Raw genomic sequence first — 18,265 nt, 5'->3', positions numbered from 1 at the left:
GAGAACCAGCTGTTCACACATGTGTGTAGGTGGGGGCCTCTAGGCAGCAGAGGCTGGTAGAGCGACCCACCCAGATCCTTCTCCAGCTCAGGCTGGGGTCTGAATGAAGGGGGGCTGGCCACCCGAAGCTTTGGAGCCTGGGTGATCAGTGCCCTTTTGGTTGGCAGTGGGATGAGGCTTTCCTTACCTGTCCCCGTTGGGTACCCAGCCTTGGCCCCTGCGCCGGCCACTCCTCCAGGCCCATAACCTGGAAAACAGAGAGACTCGGTGGGCATCCACATGGATCTCACTGCAGCTGCCACCCTGCCCTGCCCTTCAGAGGCTGGGCTGCCTAGAGTCTCCACCCTGTCACCCCCGGTCAGAGTTAAAACAAATTCAAGTATTGTGGGGGATGGTTACTCCCATTGGACAGACTAAGACACTGAGGCTCAGAGAAGAAGCTGCTTCTCCCAAGGCTTGGTGCTACGTGTGAGGGCCAGCACTGAGAACCAAGCCGTCGGAGTCCACATTCCACGTTCCTTCCTTAAGGAATTCCCTTTCCCAGACTCCACCCTGCCCCCAGCTGGGTGCCCTGCTAGCCCAGGGCTGGGGCCGCAGCTCCCCTGCCAGGAGCCTGCATCAGGAAAGAGCCGGAAGCCCGCTGGAGTAGGAGGGCCTTACTCACCATAGGGCAGTTTCCCGGTGCTGTAGGGCAGTCCGTAGCCACCTGAGGAAAGGGCAGTGTGGGCTCAGGGGCTGCCCGTAGCAGCCCCATGCCTTGCTGGGATCCTACCACCTTGGTGGACAGATCTATTCCCGCAGGTGCTGAGGCCCGAGGCCCTCCTGAGGGTCATGAGCAGCTCGCAGAGGCTCTCAGGAGAGCAGAGGCCCTGGGTGGAAGGGGAGACGGGGCACCCTGCCAGGTCCCTAGATCAGAGTAGCTTCCTTACTCCCCTCTCCAACAAGAAACATCTCATTGTGTGAGCTGAAGTGGGGGGGGGGGAGTGACATCAGAAAGCTCTTTCCAGTGACAGTGTTTCTTACCATTAACACAAATGGTTCCCTATCGGGGCTACGGGTTTCTGTGCCTGTGCAAGCTTGTGTGTGTGTAGGGAGCCTGTGAGTGAGGCCAACGCCGGCAGGATGGCCTCCCGTGCTTTCCTGTGCTGGCAACCAAGTGCTGGGTTCAGTACCAGGTTTCCTGATACCCCCACAAGAGACATCAGTAGCCAAAAAAGTGCCCCCAACAAGCTGACTTCCCAGCAGTGAGACCTGGCGAGTAGTGCATCTACTTACCTGGTAGCTTGGGTGCCTTGATGGGGTAGCCCAGTGGGACTCCAGGCTGCTGACCCCCAAAGGGTCCAACTCCTGTGACAGCAAGGAGAACCCAATTAGGCCCTAGAAACTTGGGCCAGCAGCTTCCGCCGAGCCCGCAGCCTCACTCCCCACGTTCTGCTCAGATGGACCGAGCCTCCACGGCAGCCAGAAACCGTGTCCTGACTAGGGGCATTCCTGCCTCGCTGTCACCAGTCGGCGGAGCCCTTTCAGTGCCGGGCCGTCTCCTACAGGAAAGGGCAGAACTCTCTCCCTCCTGGGGCTTGGGCCATAGTCGGGGCCTGAGCCCTTTCAACATTTGGCAGACTGGTAGGTTTGCTGGTCTCGAGTGGGCTGCTACTCCTGAGGGGCTGGGACTGGCGAAGCAGACCTGTGATTGATGCCACTTTGTGCCGGAGCCAGCCCAAGGCCTGGAGCAGTAGGCATGAGGGAAACGAGATAGGCCCGACGGGATTCTGAATGCCCAGCCCCTCCCAGGACAAGAGCCCCTGCCTGGCTGCCACCCTGCTGTGCCGCCCGCCCACCAGGGATCCTTGCCTTGGCTCACCTGGGATTCCAGCAAAAGCTCCACCTCCACCTGCAATGACAAGAAGCTATTGCAGCCCTTCCACCATGGGTGCAGGGCGCTGAGGGACCTATGGCTGGTGCCAGGCAGCGCCGAGCGGTGGGCTAGCCCAAGGAGTGGCCAGTTTTGCCCCAGATCTCCTGGCCTATGCTGCCCCCACACACACTCGGGATTTCTGAGAGGTGTTCTGTCCATCTTGGCCAGCTGTCGGGCTAGAGCACAAGTGGTGCCCACCCAGAGGGTCCTAAGCCCAGGGTCCCAAGCCCCACCCTCACTTCCCCACATAGGGGCCTGAAGGTGGGTACAAATTGCCACCATGGGTCCTCAGCCCACTGGTTACATACCTGGGGCCTTGGGCTTGACTCCTGCTCCAGTGGGAACCCCAGGGAGCACCCCTACTCCTGGGAACCGAGCTCCTGAGGGGGCAAAAGGGGGTTGGCAGTGCAGTGAGAGGTAGACCTCACAGCCCGACTCCTCAGGACATACAGCTGACCCTCTGCATTGACTGTCAGTGACGGACACAGCTCATGTGGGATGCGGGGGCTGTCTGGTGGTGATTTTTCTTCCCCATTTGACTCAGGAGATATGAATTTTAATCCCATTTCCTAGCCATGTGACCTTGTGCTTCAGTTGGCCTATCTCTAAGCTGGAGAGAATTGCCGGCCGCCTTGTCCACCCTTCCCGGAAAGGGCAGGCCGTAAAAGCTGGCAGAAGTCGGAAGCCTGGGCCCTTCTGGGGCCTTTGCCTGACACGCATCCACAACTGAACACACACAGTCATCTGCTGTGGCTGGGGACTCTGCATCTGCCAGCATCTGGCCCTCCCACTTGTCCTGTCTCCCCTGGGACCGTGCCACCTCGGCCAGAGGGACAGAGGGAGGACACTGTCAGCAAGTCTCTGTCAGCAGAGCAGCACAAATCTGGGTTTTTGGGGGAATTCAGGAGGTCACATGTTGGGTGGAGTGGCCAGGCCCTGGCAGGGAGAGAGGGATGGGAGGGCGGCTCTGAGGGTCTCCTGCAGGGTGGCTGTTCTGGGCGGGCTCCCTGGTGACTCATGCTTTTGAGAAACAGCTGGCTACACTGGGAACTTGGTGTGTCCTCAGGGGCCCACCTGAGGCTGTGATGATTATCTGGGTCTGGGTCTGGGGTCAGGGCTTGGGTGGGAGGAGGGGAAGCTGACCGCCCTCATGGGGAAAAATGACAGGAGCCTTGTGTCCCTTAGCCTGAGCTTTGATGGCCTCAGCTTGCAGGGAGGTGAGGGGCCACCAAGGAGGCTGTCAGGAGATGGTCTCCTTGTTAGAGGTCCCTTTCTCCTCTCTCCCTTACCTGTGCCTGGGAGCACTCCACCCGGGTAGACACCTGGTAGCCCCACACCTGCAGCCAAAAGAAGGAGGAGCCGTGATCAGCAGCCCAGCGTCCAGGACTCTTCCCTCCCTGCCTCTTCCTGCCACAGCTCTCGGGCTCACGAACCAGCCACCGCAGTGCCCAGCAGGGGCAGCCGGGAACACGGGCCGGTGACCGCAGCCTTCCTCCCACAAGTGTCAGAAGTCATCTGCAAACCCTTCTGTACATGGATCTATCTTGTCTCCTGGAGCCTGTTTACACGGCCGGCCCAGTCCACCTCTGGGCTAACAGCTTCCAGATGTTCTCTCCCTGCTGTGTGGACTCAGGCAGGCTTTTGTTTAACCTAAAGTCACTTCCTCAAGGGCTTGGTGCAGAGGAATGAACACCAGATGGGCGGCAAGGCACCCTGGGCCACCCTGGCTCTGCTGTGACCGCTAAGGGCCCTCTGCACCGACTCTTCATTCCGAGCCTCAGTGTCCCCATCTGGCACCTGAATATCTGCCACAGAGCCTGTCCCTGAGGTCTTTTTGTGGAGGAAGGGCCCAGAAGGTAGGCCAGGGCCCTTCTCCCTCATTGAACACCTGGCTCTCTTCCCTGCCCCACGGCAGCAAGCCTCGCCTTTCCTGCCCAGTGCAGAGGTGGGGACTGCAGCCCTTCCCTGATCCTGCTGTCCAGCCCCCGGGACTCCACACTGACCCGGCACTTTCCCAGGTTTCCCTGCAGCTCCGACTCCAACTCCTGCTCCAGGCTGAGGCACCACTGCACCTGGCATGGAAGGAGCTGTGTCAGAGTGGGTGTCACCAGGCCTTCAGCCTTCACCTGGGCAACTCAGGGCTAGCCACCATACCTGTGGACACTCCTAAGCCATTTACAAGGCCTCCAAGTCCACCAACACCGCCAAGTCCACCGACACCGCCAAGTCCGCCGACACCGCCAAGCCCAGCACCTAAAGAGCCAGAGTGGGAGAGGCGAGCGTCATGCAAGGGGCAGTGGGAGGCAGATGGGACCTGGGTGTGTGTGCAGAGCCCCGTGTTGAGATCTGATCCTGCCACTGTCTCACTTGGAGACTGGTCACCCCTTTGAGCCCCGGTGGATTAGAGATGAGACTCCTGCCTGCCTGCCTGCCTCCCAGGAAATGTTCTTTGCAAAGTGTTGAGCCCACAGAAGCGAGAGGGTCTCATGACATGTCCCAGAGTCACACTCACCAGCCTTGGCAGCAGCCTTATAGGCTGCAGCAGCGCCAGCCGCTCCGCCAGGCACGAGTGCTCCCGGGAAGGCTCCCCCAGGAAAAGCCCCGAGCCCTGTGGAGGGAGAATGGGGTGAGGCCCTGAGCCCACCCAGCCCTGCCCATGAAGCACACTGGAGGTGGCTCTTCTGCTCTCTGCTCCTCCGCTGCTTCCACGCCGAGCAGCAGCCTCTGCTCCCAGCACCGGGTTCGGTGTTGGAGAGCAGTATGTGCCATAGGATTCTGCTCAGCCTGACAAAACTGCAGGATCTTTTGGGGTCAAACTTCCACACCTTTTCCTCCAGGAAGACTTCCTGAAGCCCTGCTGAGCTGAGCAACTCCTCTGGGCTCCACTGGCCCCTGCAGCCTCTTTCATCCAGCTCCTGGCACTACATCGTCATAGCACTCAGGACACAGAAGTGACCTCCTTGTGTCCTGGGCAGCTGCTTGGGGCAAGTGGTCTCAGCATCACCCCTATGCCAGTGCCCAGGACTAGCCTGGCTCATATACTAGGCAGATATCCTGGGTGTGGCTCTGGTCCCCAAATGGGCATCTTGCTTGGGTGTCAACACTAACCTGCCCCCGGGACACCTGCTCCGAGCCCTCCAGCACCTGCAGAGAGAAGGAGACAGAGCCAGGTGAGGAGAGGAGGGACTGGTGTGCACACCATTCCTAGGTTCTGGGTAGGAAGGGCCTCATGGTGCTCAAGCAGGAGCCAGGCAGTGCGTGGCCCCCTTTTAAGCTGTTCTATTGGGGCTGATCCCAATAAAACAGTAGCTACCATTTAGTGTCCAGCTGCTACGTGCCATGTAGATGTAATTGCATTGACCTCTCCCTACCCCACCCACCCCATAACACACCTAGGCCAGGCCTTGCTTCCCCTAGAAGTCCTGCCAGCTAATGGGGGACTCAGCAGGGCTTTCTGTGAAGGTGGAAGCTGGGCAAAGTCTGCCAGCAAGACCTCACCCAGGCCAGGCCCTGCCCTGCTCCTCTGTCAGCCCCACTCCGGAACCCTCTTCTTCTCTGCAGGTGTCTCCTGGCTTACTGAGCTCATTCCCCCTTCCTTGTATCTGGAGACCTTTCTGTCCCACTATCTGTCTATCTGTCCATGCAGGTGGCCTTTAGTCCAGGAACCTCCTTGACTTCAGACCGATGCTAAAATGTTTATGAGAAGTCGAATGGGTCCCTCTGGCTCTCTCCTTCCCACATCTGGGCCCAATCGCTCCTGCTCCCCCTCCAGGAGACATTCCATGGCTTTGGCCAGGACTGATGGGCAATCAGGTTGGAGTTCACAAGCGTGCAGGGTTTGTTTCCAATTACGTGAGAATCTCTCTTGCAAGCACCAGCCCTGGCTGCCAGGGTCCTGAGCCCAGGGAAGCCCTCTCTGGTGACTGACCCCAAACATGGAGGACGGCCAAGTCCTGGAGTGTCTACCTGGCTTTCGCTGGGTGTGGTCTCCCCCCACCCCCTTACTCATTTCCTACTTGTGTGATCTGGCCCTAGCTGAAACCCTCTGTAAGACGGGTCTCTAACTCGGGCTGGTTTCCTGAAACCCTCTGTAAGACGGGTCTCTAACTCTGGCTGGTTTCCCTTTCAGGCCTGCGTGGTCTGGGTCAGGCCTGGCCTGGGGCATGTGGAGTTCACTTCCCAGCACTATAGGCCTGTCTCTCCCCAGCTTTGTCAGGGGCTTCCCTCAAGCCAGGCCTGTTTCCTGAGCTCCAACAGGGCAGGAGATATGCTCAGAACTTTCATGGCCACAGAGGGGCTGGGAAGAGATGATGGGAACCGACCAGGGAGTTAGAAGAGGCTGGGGCAGGTGAGGGCAGGAGCAGGCAGCCCTCTGTCTTTCCCATAGTCCTCCCTAGCTGTCTGGTCCCAATGCCACCCTCCGGCACGACCAGCGCCACCCCTGTTTGTCCTCCTTCCTTTGGACTCACCTGGCCCGAATGCCCCAAGGAGTCCTGCACCTGGAAAGGAGGAGAGGAAGGGTGAGTTGCCTCCACAACTGGGAGCCCAGGGGACTGACGAGCCCAAACCTCTTTCTTCAGGAATCCGAGAGCTGTGGATTTAAATACTGCTGCCCCTGCTGACTCTATGCATGTAGGAGTGAATCCCTTCACCTCTCTGAGACTCAATTTCCCTACACAAAATGGCCATTGTGTCTCTGACCTTCCTGGGACCCATGAGATCATGAGCAGAAAGCACCTAGTGGGTGAAATAAGCCAGGGTGCCCAGTGGGTGTGCCCTGATCCTTGTGGTCCTCTCACATGGGTGGCTGGCCTCCAGCTGGTGCTGAGGGTGTGGGTGTTGTTGGCTCCCAGTTGCCTGGTCCCCCACTGAGAGCCCAGGCAGGGCCAGCCTGCCGAGGCCCACACGGAGCAGCTGCCAGGCCACCCACCCTCTACTCGCCAAGGGATTAATTGTTCCTAAGCACAACACGCACTGCCTATGGCCCGTTCCGTCTTGCCTGGGCAGGCCCGGACATCCCCACGGCCCGGATGCGGGGAGCTGCCCGGGGGAAGGAGGAGCACTGTGGCTTTGTCCAGGCCTTTGTAGCCCAGAGTTCTGAGGCTAAAAGATGACCTCAGGGAGGCCGTGGGATCCAGCCAGGTTTACTCTTTCACCCTGAGCTGAAAGTTCTTTTGGAAGTCTAAACTAAATTTTTCATAAAAGCTTCACTTTAGCAAGCACCCATCTGTTATGGGACTCTAAGCAGTTTTCTCAATTGTGTTTAATCACAACCTGCCATGTGTCCCCTGCTGCAGGTGGGATCAGCCAATCAACCCCTCTGGCTTTGCAGTCACAACCTCCACGATGTGGGTCTTCTCAGCTAAACATGGACCTACTTCTACACCTTGGCTTATCTAGTTGTCTATTATATTCTTTCCATCATCAAAGATCATGTGAGGATCCCTCCAGGAAGCAGGATGCAGGTTCTGGCAGGATAAGCAGTAAATGACATGGGCTCTGGTCTTACAGATCCCTCCCCCCTGCCCAGGCATCAGGAAACCCCTTGCCCTAGCTTCCTGCCCTTCTGCCGCTCTGTGGCTTAGCCCCAGCCCTGGAGTTTCACAACCCAGATGGGTTTTCAGGGAAGGGGAATCTGAGTCTTGCAGATTCATCTGCAATTGGATCATCAAACAGAGGGATTTCGTAAGAGCTGTTGGACATCCAAGCTGTCCTGGAGCCTTGGGCTTCACAGAGCAGAGTGGGGGGTGCCAAGACCACATGTGGAGCATCTCACACCGTTGGGGCCATAAATCTGGACAGAGACACCATTTCCTCCACCTGTTCCTTATCCACCAGTGCTTCCCGGAGGGACACGCCCTTGCTTTTTCCTGAGGGTGTGTTCTTTGGAACTGGTGGTGGAGTCTGGTGGTAGATTCTGCAAGGCCAGGACATATCTAGTTGCATCTACTTCCTGGAAAACTCTATCGTCTAAACACAGCTCAGAGGGGCCTGGGATCAAGAAGGATGCTCATCTGGGACCAAAAATGATGCTCATGAGGGTCAGGGTCCAAACTGGTGTTGAGTTTAGTGCTTGGTCTGGAGCCAAGGTTAAGCCTGGGATTAGGATAAGGGCTCAGATTGTCATCAAGGTCAGGGATATTGAGGCTCTTGACCTGGGGTTAGAGAGGGCTTGGTCTGGAGTCAAGGGACCATTCAGATAGGGTCTGAAGCCCACCATCTTTGTCTGAGTCCCACAGTGACATTCACAATCTTGGTGGCCATTGTAACATCAATCACTGCCTTTGTCCTGAGCAGCAGGGCTGTTTCTGAGACCCTGTTCAGAGCAGACAGGGCAGGTGGGCAGATAGGCACTTACAGGATAGATGCTGGACACTCCTCACACAAGCTGCCACCAGCTTCCTGTCCCTGGAGCCCTGCAGCCTGGTCCCAGCCTGCTCATACCTGGGAGACTGGTACTGCCCACCACTGCCTCCCTGCCTCTTGCCCAGTAGCTCCCTTGCTAGGCCCACAACTCTGTGGACCCTCTCCTTCCCTGACCTCAGGTCCCCTAAACCTCAGGTCTTACCTGGCTTGGGTGGTTTGCCTCCAGGCCCCAGAGCTGCAGAAGGAAGAGATGGTAATGAATAGGGAGCCCCAGCCCACTATTTATTCCCCCAGGGCAAAGCAAGAGCATTGTGGAGTCTCCCTCTCCAAGTCCTAAAAGGACCATCAGGGACAGCCCTCCATTGGACAGGGAGCCGCTGGGAGCCCAGTGTCTAGATGTCTGGTGGGAGGCCTAGCTCCAGCTCTGATTGGTGGTTTACATTCTCTCCGACTCAGTTTCTCAGCCTCTGAAGGGGCAATGATACCCGCTTAGCCAGGATTTCAGGGATGTCATGGAGGATCAAAAGAAATGTGAAAGAAAGCAGGGACCATCAGGGAGGAAGCCCGGGGGTAGGGGCTCGGGAGGCCAGTGGGCTCCAGCTCTCAGACAGGTCTGTCCCACTACACGCTCGGTCTATAAAGCAAGGGGGCCCTTGAGGCCAGGGCCTACTAGGATTCTGAGGTTTGCGGACCTGTGTGGGCTAGGCTGACACTCAGAGCCCATCAGTGAGAAACCGTATGTGGTTTCTGAGCTTACCTCCTCCTCCGAGGCCTCCGAGACCAGTTCCTGTGTAGAGAGTGAGAGACAGAGAGAGAAACATCAGTTCCCCTTCCAGAAAGCCACCCATCAACCCATGGTCAAACCCATCACTGCCTTCCTACATGATTTCAGGCAAGCCTTAACTTCTGTGAGCCTCGGTTTCCCCATCTGTATCATTGACCCGGCAGCCCCGTGCCAGTTTGTGCCCGAGAGTGTGCTGGTGCTGGCAGGTGCCCTCACTGCCATGTCAGCTCTGGACATACCTTTTAAGCATTGAAAAATAGGACTTTGACTTTTCAATCTACTTTAAAGCATTATGCTTTTCTTCTAAATTAAAAGAAAATATAGCTTTTTGATGGCATTGCTCCAATACTCTGCTCATTTTCTTGTGGCGGGGGCGGGGGGGGGGGGGAGGCTCCCAGTCTCCATCTACACATGGTCGTTGCTTTTATATTGTTTTTACTTGAAAAACACTTCACCATATTGCACAACTGATAACATATTCATACTTTTTAGTAACTGGATAATATTTCAGAGTTTACTTAATCACACCCTCCAGTCAGGTGGGTTTCATGTTTTATAGTTTTGCAAACACCACTCCTATGAACCTTGTTGCAGATCATTCTTTTTCTCTTCAATTGTTTCCTTGAAATGGATTTCCAAGAGTGGGGTTAATGGTTTAAACAGACTGTCAATGGCAGGAATGCATGAAGGCACCCACTTTCCCATAGCCTCAAAAGCATTGTTTCATCTGTCAGAAGATTTACGCTCTTAATAGCTGTAAAACAGTGTTACGTAAACTGCTTATCTAAGTCGGAGTGACTTGTGGGTCCTCTGTGGTAAACGTGACAACGTTCTTCCCTTCTGCAATGTCAAAATGTGCATCTCCCACAAATGTGCTCACAATCTGCCTCACCCAGGTGTATGGAAGTTTCATGTACATTACCTGGGTAAAAGACTCCTCCGGGAACCCCTCCGGGAATTCCTCCAGGAATTCCTCCAGGAACTACTCCGGGAACAGCCCCTGGGACCCCTAGGAGGAAGTAGGTAGATTCTGCTGTTAGCCAAAACTAATGAAATCATGATAACAATAATAACAATAATGATGACTGATGGTGATAATAATATTGCACGGTCACAAAGCAATTTTTGTTTTCAAAGCATTTTTTCATCAATGCTATGCAAAATGGCCCTGCGAGGTAGGAAGGGCTGGGATGACTACCTTCATTTTAACAGATGTGAAATCAGGCTCAGAGAAGTTAAGGGACGTGCCTGGGGCCACACAGCTGCAAAGAGATGAAGCCTGGATTCAAATTCAGTCAATCCCTCGCTCGGCATGGGGCCCAGTCTGAGTGCCTTTCACTAGGCTGTGAACTCTCTCCAGCCCTGAGCAGCATGGGCAGGGGCCAGAGTTGTGGGAGGGCAGGCTGGGCTCTCAGTGAACAGTAAGGAAATGCGGCTGCTGCCAGCAAAAATGCAGCCATTCCCACACTGATAGAACGCCGTGAGGTCAGCGTCCTTAGCCGCTGGGCAACAGTGGATGGGTGGGGTTCTGGCTGCCTGACACAGGGTTGTCTTAGGAGGCGCCGAAGCCCAGAGGGGGACACCATGAATGAGCAAAGTGAATAGTTTCCTAAGGAAAAGCTAATTCACTGGCCAGGCCAGGGGCTGTCTGCCCAGCCAGGACCACAAGTTCAGTCCCCACAGACCAGTGAAGCTCTCACTGGGGAACACTGTGATGTTGGGACCCAGACCCCACGCCTCAGCACGGTCATGGCAACAGATGATCCTGGTACAGACCCAGCCCTAACTCTACCACCACAGAATGGCCCCAGCCTTGACAAGCTGCCTTGTCCATGCCCCAGCCCAAGCCCCAGCACCACCCTGCTGAAAAGGGGACAGGCAGGGCTAGGCGACAGTGTCGGTCAGCTCTGCAGTATATTCAGAGGCCTCACGGGCAGACATCTGGCCTCTGTGGCCTGGTGATGATGCACAGCTGGGCCTGTTGGCCCCAGGGCCCTGTCAGCCTCAGCCACAGCCCAGCAGGGTAGGGGATGCCAAGCTGTCACAGTCACCCCTTGCCAAAGTCCCGGCGCCAGCCCCCTCCCCCAGGGCCTCAGTCCCCCAGGAACTGCAGTCCAGCCTAGAGTGTGCAAACAATCTGGTCAAAGCCTCAGGGGCTCAAAGTGGTGGCCCCAGGAGGATGGGCCTGCTGGGAATGAGTGCTTCGGCCCTGTCATCCGTTGCCAAGCACACACATGGCCCGCCTCGAGCCTTTGATGCCTTCCCTGGTTCTGGCCTCCAGCTCTGAGCACTGGCTCTTATGTGTCTTTCCCGGGTGCACTCCAGGCCTTTTCCGCCTCGGCCCTCTCCCGCCTCTCCAGCTCCAGAGCAGACTGCAGGAGCAGGGTGGGAGTTGCGGGAGCAAGGGGCTCAGGACAGATCCATCTGCCTCTACTCTTGGCTGTGCCACTTCTTACCATCTGTGTGACCTTGGGCAAGTCACTTAACTCCTCTGAGCCTCAGTTTCCTTTTCAGCAATGTGAGGTTGATAAACACTGCCTTGCAAAGTTGTTGCGAGTTATAAAAGGGTTCAAGTAAGAGACCTGTCCTGCCCCGAACCTGACACACAGTAACTGCTTAAAAAAAAAATAAAAATGGTGACTCTATGTCTCCACTTTGCTGCATAGTACATGGCCTGAGGCCAGATACATAATAGATGTTCAATAAATGATGGGTGAATTAGATAGAGAGATGGCAAGGATACTGCCTGTGAGTCTAGGTTTGGCCTGTTCTATCTCCAATCAGCCTAGAGGTCTCCCAGCTTGGGCTGGGCTAGCACTCGGGCCTGGCTAAACCCCCACTTCCTCTCCTGGAGTTCTGCTCTCCGACACCTGCTTGTGACCAGGCTGCTCTCGGGCCTGCCAGCCCCTCCTCTGCTTCCTCTCTCCCGGCGCCTACCCATCTCTTCTCCACACTCTCCACCTCCATGATTCAAATCCCAACAGCGTGTGCCAAACTCTGTGCCTGAACCATGACAGCTTGGGGTGCTACAGCTTGTCATCCCCATTTTGCACTGAGGAAATGGAGAAGACTTAGTGGGTATAAAGTTCCCCTGCCCTGCCTTCTCTCTTCAAGCGCAGGAGAGGTGAGACTAGAAGAAGACAGCAATCAGTCAAGGGCCTTCAAAGGACAGCGGACACCTCTCCTGCTCCAGTAGGTCATCCTCACTCCTTGGCCCGAGCAGTTCCTCCTGCCAGGAACGCTTTCTCCTCTCTCCAAGCCCTACCCTTCCACCGAGACTGAGCTCAGATTCTCCCTCCTGCCTTCTCCGAGTCTGTGATTCTCACTGCTTAGCTGGCCTAGAACACTTGGCTTGCAGCACATTTGTCCTGTTTTAAGTGGGTTTGGCTTGTTTCACCAGCTAGTCCAGGGTGAACTTGTCTCTTGCACTTTAGAATCATGATCCTGGACTCTCAGGGATCAGAGCAGTCTTCTAGCTTGGGAGGAAATTTCCTCTGCAAACATCCCCTGATGCTCCCGCTTGTACGCCTCCGGTGACAGGAAAGTCACCACCTCCTGATGTTGCCAGCTCTACCTGCAGGGAGGTGTTCCTCCTATCAAGATAGAATCTGCTCTTCTATCTCTCTAATTCTGTTTCCCAGAGCTCCACAGACTGAGGTGCACCTGTCATCCAAGGAGAGCCCCTCAAACACTGACTTTTCGTTAAAGATCTAACTCAAATGTTACTTTGCAGTGAAGCCTTCTTTGGTTTCCTGGGATTCCTCTGGGCACCTCTTGCCTCAGTCCTGTCTGCTTCCTTTATCACCGCACTCTGCTCTCCACTAGACAAAACATGGCAGGAATAGCAAGAGGACAATTACAGCTTATAAATGTGCACTAATTATAAGGGTGGATCAGCTAAAGTTAGCAAATTCTGAATAGGAAGATACATCATTTTAAAAATTCACATTCCCACAGTCCCCTTATTTGATACATTTTTGGCAGATGTTTCATTGTTGGAGCCTCCCACCAGCCCTAGGATATAGGAGGGCAAGAACATTTCTCCCGACTTCATAGCCAGGAAACCAAGAGCCAGTGAAATGAAGTGCCTGGCCTGGGACCCATAGCTGAACCCAGTCACACACAGGGCCTTCTGCCTGGGCACTGGGCTCCAAGTTCAAAGATCTGGGAGAAAGCTGTTTGGAAGCGAGCAATGAGCCAGAGGGCTTTGGTAAGGGGCTTTGCCAAGCCCACGTCCAAAGGGCCAGCCTGGGGAGCAGATAAGACCACACGAAGCTGTTTGTTGTTTGCATGGAGAAAGGCTGCCAAGGGCTTTTCAAAAACAATCTGTCCTCCAGTGGGTGACTCCATCCTCTCCTTCCCTCCTCTCCGGGCACGTCTCTCCTCCTGCCTTGGCCTTAGTGGACACAGAGAGCAGGATCAACCCCTAAGCTGGAGGTCCTTGACTCATTGGGGTCACCTGGGCAGCTTTGACAAAACCTCCATGTCATGGTGCCTTCACAGACCAAAGAAGCAAGAATTCTTGGGTGGGACTTCCACATCAGAATTGTTTAAAGTTCTCTGGGTAACTCCAATATACAGCCAGGTTTGAAAATCCCTCTTCCAAATCATCTTCCATTCCAAAATCAGAAAAAAACAACAACAAAACCCTAATAATATTTCTGGGGGTGGGGAATGCCTGATTTAGTTTCTCTCTCTTTAAATGGTATTGGGCTCTGGGACAGCTGGCCCTCAAAGCTGCTTTCGACTCATCCTAGCCGGGTCTAGACAACCCTTTCTGCCACAGAATCATCCTGGGGAACCCCTTTCTTGCCTCCACTGGCAACATGGTTTTTTGGAACTGGGAAACTCATGGGAGTGACACTCTATTGCGGTAGGGGGCAGCTGGGCTCCCCCAGGACAGCCAGTCAGGTGGCTCTGTGTGTGTGTGTGTGTGTGTGTGTGTGTGTGTGTATGTGTGTGTATCTTCGGCCCCTCCCACTCCTTGACCTCTCTAGACTTTAGTAGGCTCTGGGCACAAACCCTTAAAAACCTCATCAATTCACACCCCTTATTTGGACCCAGTACTCTACTACTTGGGACAGAGCTGTGATTTATGTTTGCAAGGAAAGAACAAGGCTAGCTTAGCGTTTCGCAGTGTCACTGAGGGGACAAGAAGAGAGGACATTCTGCCCTAGGGTTTTGCCCACCCTAGAGAACTCGGCCGCTAATCTGAACTTCTCCAAATGTTGCCTGGCACCTGGTCCCTAACCTTTTGGTCCAGAACAGAGAGCTGGCTGGTACTAAAGCTCCCGGGGCTACTTTAGCCTGTCTGTGCCTCAATTTACCCATTTGTAAAGTGAAGATAGTAATTCTTAATTCTCAAGGTTCCTGTAGGGATTAACTGCTATGCTCTAGGTGGGAAGGCAGGTAGCTGTTCGGGGTCATGCCTTGAAGGGGGGATGCTCAGGTCTGCTTGCTCTCAGACAGCAGGGTAGCTGGTCCTCTGGGTTGTCTCGCTCCTCCCGCTGGGCCCCACCTGATGGTGCGCACGCCACTTAGCCTGGTTCAGGCCCAGGAGCTGACAATCTCTGTGCAGGAAGCCCCTGTTCCCAGCAGTCCTGTCCAGACAGTCAATCTCACGGAAACAGCTGCTGCCCCTGCCTGGTCCCTTACTCCAGCCCGCCTGCCTGGCCTTGCTCCACCCTGTGCACCCCCCACGCTGGTCCCCACTGGAGGTCTGGTTCCCATGGGAAGGAGGACTGTCACAAGAACAAGACCCCACCCAAGGCACCCCACCAAATGGCTATGAGCCTTCACCTCCCTCTTCCCATGGTCAGGAACACCTTCAAGGGTCCCTGGTGGGTCACTCCCAGGGCCCCACAAGGTGTGTAGCAGCCCCATGGGGGACCCTTGGGGCCTGCAGGAAGACATATCCTAGCTGGTCTAGGACTGCCCGAGGCTCACTATAGTCTCTGCCATGGGCCACACTCCCTCTGCCAGGAGATGGACACCTCACCAGCTTCCCTGTCCTCTCTTGTGTCCTATACCACACACACACACACACTCGCACATACTCTCACATGCACAGTGACACTCATACCCAGAGACACAGATCTAGACACCAGATCTCTCATGTGTACAAGCCTGTCAGGTGGCAGACTTTTGCACATGCCAATAGGGACTTTCACATATCCGACAACCTCCTCCCCCCAAACACACAAATATAGACACACGCGCACGCACATACACATACACCTGTCCAGCGATGAACCTGTGAGTGCACTTTACCCCAGAAAATCCCTCCACTGTTTGGTGATATATTTGAGCATAGACACCAATATCACACACCTGTGCAATAGCATGTACCACACTCATTCATGTATGCATGTGTATGACGCAGTGCACACACATATATACTTCATACACACTCAGAAGTCCCAGCCCTTCTCACGAGGGACAGACCACAGCAGCAGCTTCCCAGCTGGCAAACCCATAAACTAACTCTGACCTTCAGAGGGATAAGGGACCTGCTGAAGTCACGCGGTTCACTTTGGCTGGCCTCTAACTCAGGTCCCCTGCGCACAGGGCATGTGTGCCCACTGGGCTGGGTCCACAGGTGTGCAAACTGCCGGTGCCTGCAGACCCAAAGGGAACGGCCCTTCCCCAGCATGCTCGCAACACCCCCACTGGGAGGGTGCCTGGGACAGAGCAGGGACCCCTCAGTCCTCTCAGGGCAGCAGGATCTGGACACTGTGGGGACCATCCCGAATCGTGGGGTATCTATGTGACAGATTCCACCTTAGCATGGGCTGGGACCAGGGAGGGGCAGCTCTAAGGATCCGGTGGCTGCAGGGCTCCTGCCTGGGGACCCCTGGAGGATGCGGGGGGTGAAGGGCACCCTCTCATCCATTAGCCCGGACACCTGGCCGGGAGGCGGGAGGGCTGCAGCAGCGCTGAGAACAGGGTGAGGCCTACCTCCAGGTTGTGAGGGGTGGATGATGGACAGCAGGAGCAGGAGAACTCCGGGCCGAAGGGCTGCAGCTGTCAGACCCGCCATCTCAGGGAGAAATGCCCCAGCCTGCTCTCCGCGCCTCGTTTTATCCCCAAAGCGTAATTGCTGCCTCCTCGGCTGTGAGGGAAGAAGGGAGGGAGAGAGGGCGGGCAGGAGGGCTGAGAAGGGGGAGGTCTGGGGGAGGGGGCTGTGGGAGGGGGGCAATTACGAAAGGCCGGCTCACAAGCCTCCCAGGCTGGGTCTGAGTGGACTGGACTGTGGGCTTTTTTCCTTAAAACACACACTCACGCGTGTGCTCACACACACACACACACACACACATACACACGCACAGAGTTTTCCCCCATCTCTCTCGCTTTTCCTCTGTGGCTGTTCTCTCACTGCTGGCCCTGTTCCCGCCAGAAAGTGTGAGGGGGGCCTCTGCCAGGACAGCCCTCGGGAGAGGAAGCAGGAGGGAGGGCCCTGCAGCCCGGCCAAAAATCCAGCCCCAGCCAAGGCCCGAGTGGCCAGGTCCCCGCCCCTCCGGCTGGGCCCCAGGCCCAGTGTGGGGACACAGGCCAGCTGTCCCGCGCCTCTGCCCCCACCCTGGCCCTCCAGACTTCCCCAACACCCCCAGGCTTGGCCAGAGACAAGCCTTGCTTAAAGCTGGGAAGTGGGGTGTTGGGCAAGTCTGGGGGTTGGGGCTCGGGGCCAGTGTCTACAGAAGTTGAGGTTGCTACAGGCAGAATGGCCTGGAAGGTGAAATCACGTTGTTGTTGTCCCCTGAGGCATCTGGGAGCTTGGAGGGGGACCCTGACACACTACATGCTCCATTCTGCAGGGACTAAGGTCACAACCTCCTGTCTGAAGCTGGGGGGTGGGCGGGTGGGGGGGGGTAGGTCTGCGAGCCATGGCTGCAGAGGACGAGGGGCTGCAGGGGGAGGGGATGGCCTGGGAGTTAAGACCATGTTAGTGTTGTTCCCTGGGGCAACTGAGGGACATGTGGGAGATACCTGTCACACCACAGGGGTTCCATTTACATGGTTCAAGGTCACAATCCCAAACATAGGTCTGTGCTGGTCATAGTGTCTGGCAAAAATCAGGCTAGACCCCCAAGGTGCCCTGTGGGTGGAAGAACAGGGGTTTGGGGAGCCCAGTAAAACTAGTAGGTGGCCTAGCCCTCCTTTATCACTCTGCCCCCACCTGTCTCAACACTAAGTACTGCTAGCACCCAGACCAGATGTGAGAGCTCCCAGACAGCTAGTTGTCTCCCTGCCTCAGAACGCCCAGGACCAATATTCCTCGGGTGGCCAGGAGGGGGCGACCCTGGGCTGAAACAGCTGGGACCAGCATTTCCAGGTCTGGGACCGGTCTGCCCTAACTGGACAGGATGAGGACCCTGGGGATTTGGGGAATGGGGGTGGGGGAGGGAAGAAATCTGGGAGCCAGAAGGTAAGAGAGGGGAACTGGTACTTGCCTTCATCAAAGTCTAGAAGGGGAAAAGTCAAGACACAAGGTCTGAGAGCTTCTACACCCCTTCCCTCTCCTAAATGGAGAACGAGGGGAGGATACAACTACAGCTTCAAGGGAAGGAGGTATATGACCCCTCCTCCAGCCAGGAGCACCGTGACAGTCTGGAGGGTTACCAGGGGCGGCCAAGAGTGGAGATGTCAAAGGCGGGCACTGGACTCAGGGGCCCTAGGCATTAGTTCTGGCTCTGGCACTTTCTAGTGGGGTCACCTCTTCATAGAGCTTCAGTTTCCTCATCTGTCAAGTAGTAATTAATATCTATACTTGGAGGGTTATTGCAAAGGTAAATAAAATGTAGACATATATTTCTATACTGTGCCTGGCACTATATATCCAAAATCCTTTGTATTCATCCAGTGCTGGTTCTGGTAATACCACCATTAGCACCATGAGCTCTGTAAGCACCAGTCCTGTTTGCAGAGTAACTATTAGGCTGGGCTCTCTACTGAGACACTTTGGGGGGACCCTGAGCCATTCCTCTCTCTTCCTGCTCTGAGGTGGTGGGTGCTCCAGGAGTTTGTAAGGGTGGGCATGCTGGGAGAATTCTCTTGCAGCTGTGTTTGCATAGCAAGTGTGCAGCTCTTACTTCCAGGGTGTGTTATATGGGGGTGCCTTGAGGGTAGTTAATGGAGATTAGGAGCCTGAGCCAGCCCTTGTTGGGGATGTAGGGGCTGCTCAAGATCAGGATCTGAGGCTC

At 55.7% G+C, this 18,265-nt stretch overlaps 1 protein-coding gene across 4 annotated transcripts in view; it reads right to left on the bottom strand.

The window, feature by feature from the left end:
• The window catches only part of ELN (elastin), a 31,965-nt gene extending 15,621 nt beyond the window's left edge, over window positions 1-16,344 (bottom strand). For 2 of the 4 annotated variants that reach the window (XM_066382400.1, XM_066382398.1), the window contains exons 1-15: window positions 16,023-16,344; window positions 9,988-10,074; window positions 9,039-9,068; window positions 8,484-8,516; window positions 6,385-6,414; window positions 5,024-5,059; window positions 4,428-4,523; window positions 4,070-4,168; window positions 3,919-3,987; window positions 3,205-3,252; window positions 2,224-2,295; window positions 1,862-1,891; window positions 1,276-1,347; window positions 665-706; window positions 188-247 (exon numbers count right to left, since the gene is read on the bottom strand). In XM_066382400.1, coding sequence (XP_066238497.1) covers window positions 188-247; window positions 665-706; window positions 1,276-1,347; window positions 1,862-1,891; window positions 2,224-2,295; window positions 3,205-3,252; window positions 3,919-3,987; window positions 4,070-4,168; window positions 4,428-4,523; window positions 5,024-5,059; window positions 6,385-6,414; window positions 8,484-8,516; window positions 9,039-9,068; window positions 9,988-10,074; window positions 16,023-16,104 — 886 coding nt within the window. In that variant the 5' untranslated portion in view covers window positions 16,105-16,344. The remainder of the gene's footprint in view (window positions 1-187; window positions 248-664; window positions 707-1,275; window positions 1,348-1,861; window positions 1,892-2,223; window positions 2,296-3,204; window positions 3,253-3,918; window positions 3,988-4,069; window positions 4,169-4,427; window positions 4,524-5,023; window positions 5,060-6,384; window positions 6,415-8,483; window positions 8,517-9,038; window positions 9,069-9,987; window positions 10,075-16,022) is intronic. The other 2 variants (XM_066382397.1, XM_066382399.1) reach the window with 2 other exon arrangements.
• Window positions 16,345-18,265: the final 1,921 nt, after the last annotated feature.

The sequence above is a fragment of the Saccopteryx leptura genome, chromosome 4 (assembly GCF_036850995.1).
Source record: "Saccopteryx leptura isolate mSacLep1 chromosome 4, mSacLep1_pri_phased_curated, whole genome shotgun sequence".
NCBI lineage: Eukaryota > Metazoa > Chordata > Mammalia > Chiroptera > Emballonuridae > Saccopteryx > Saccopteryx leptura.
This window is presented reverse-complemented; position numbering and strand designations above follow the sequence as displayed.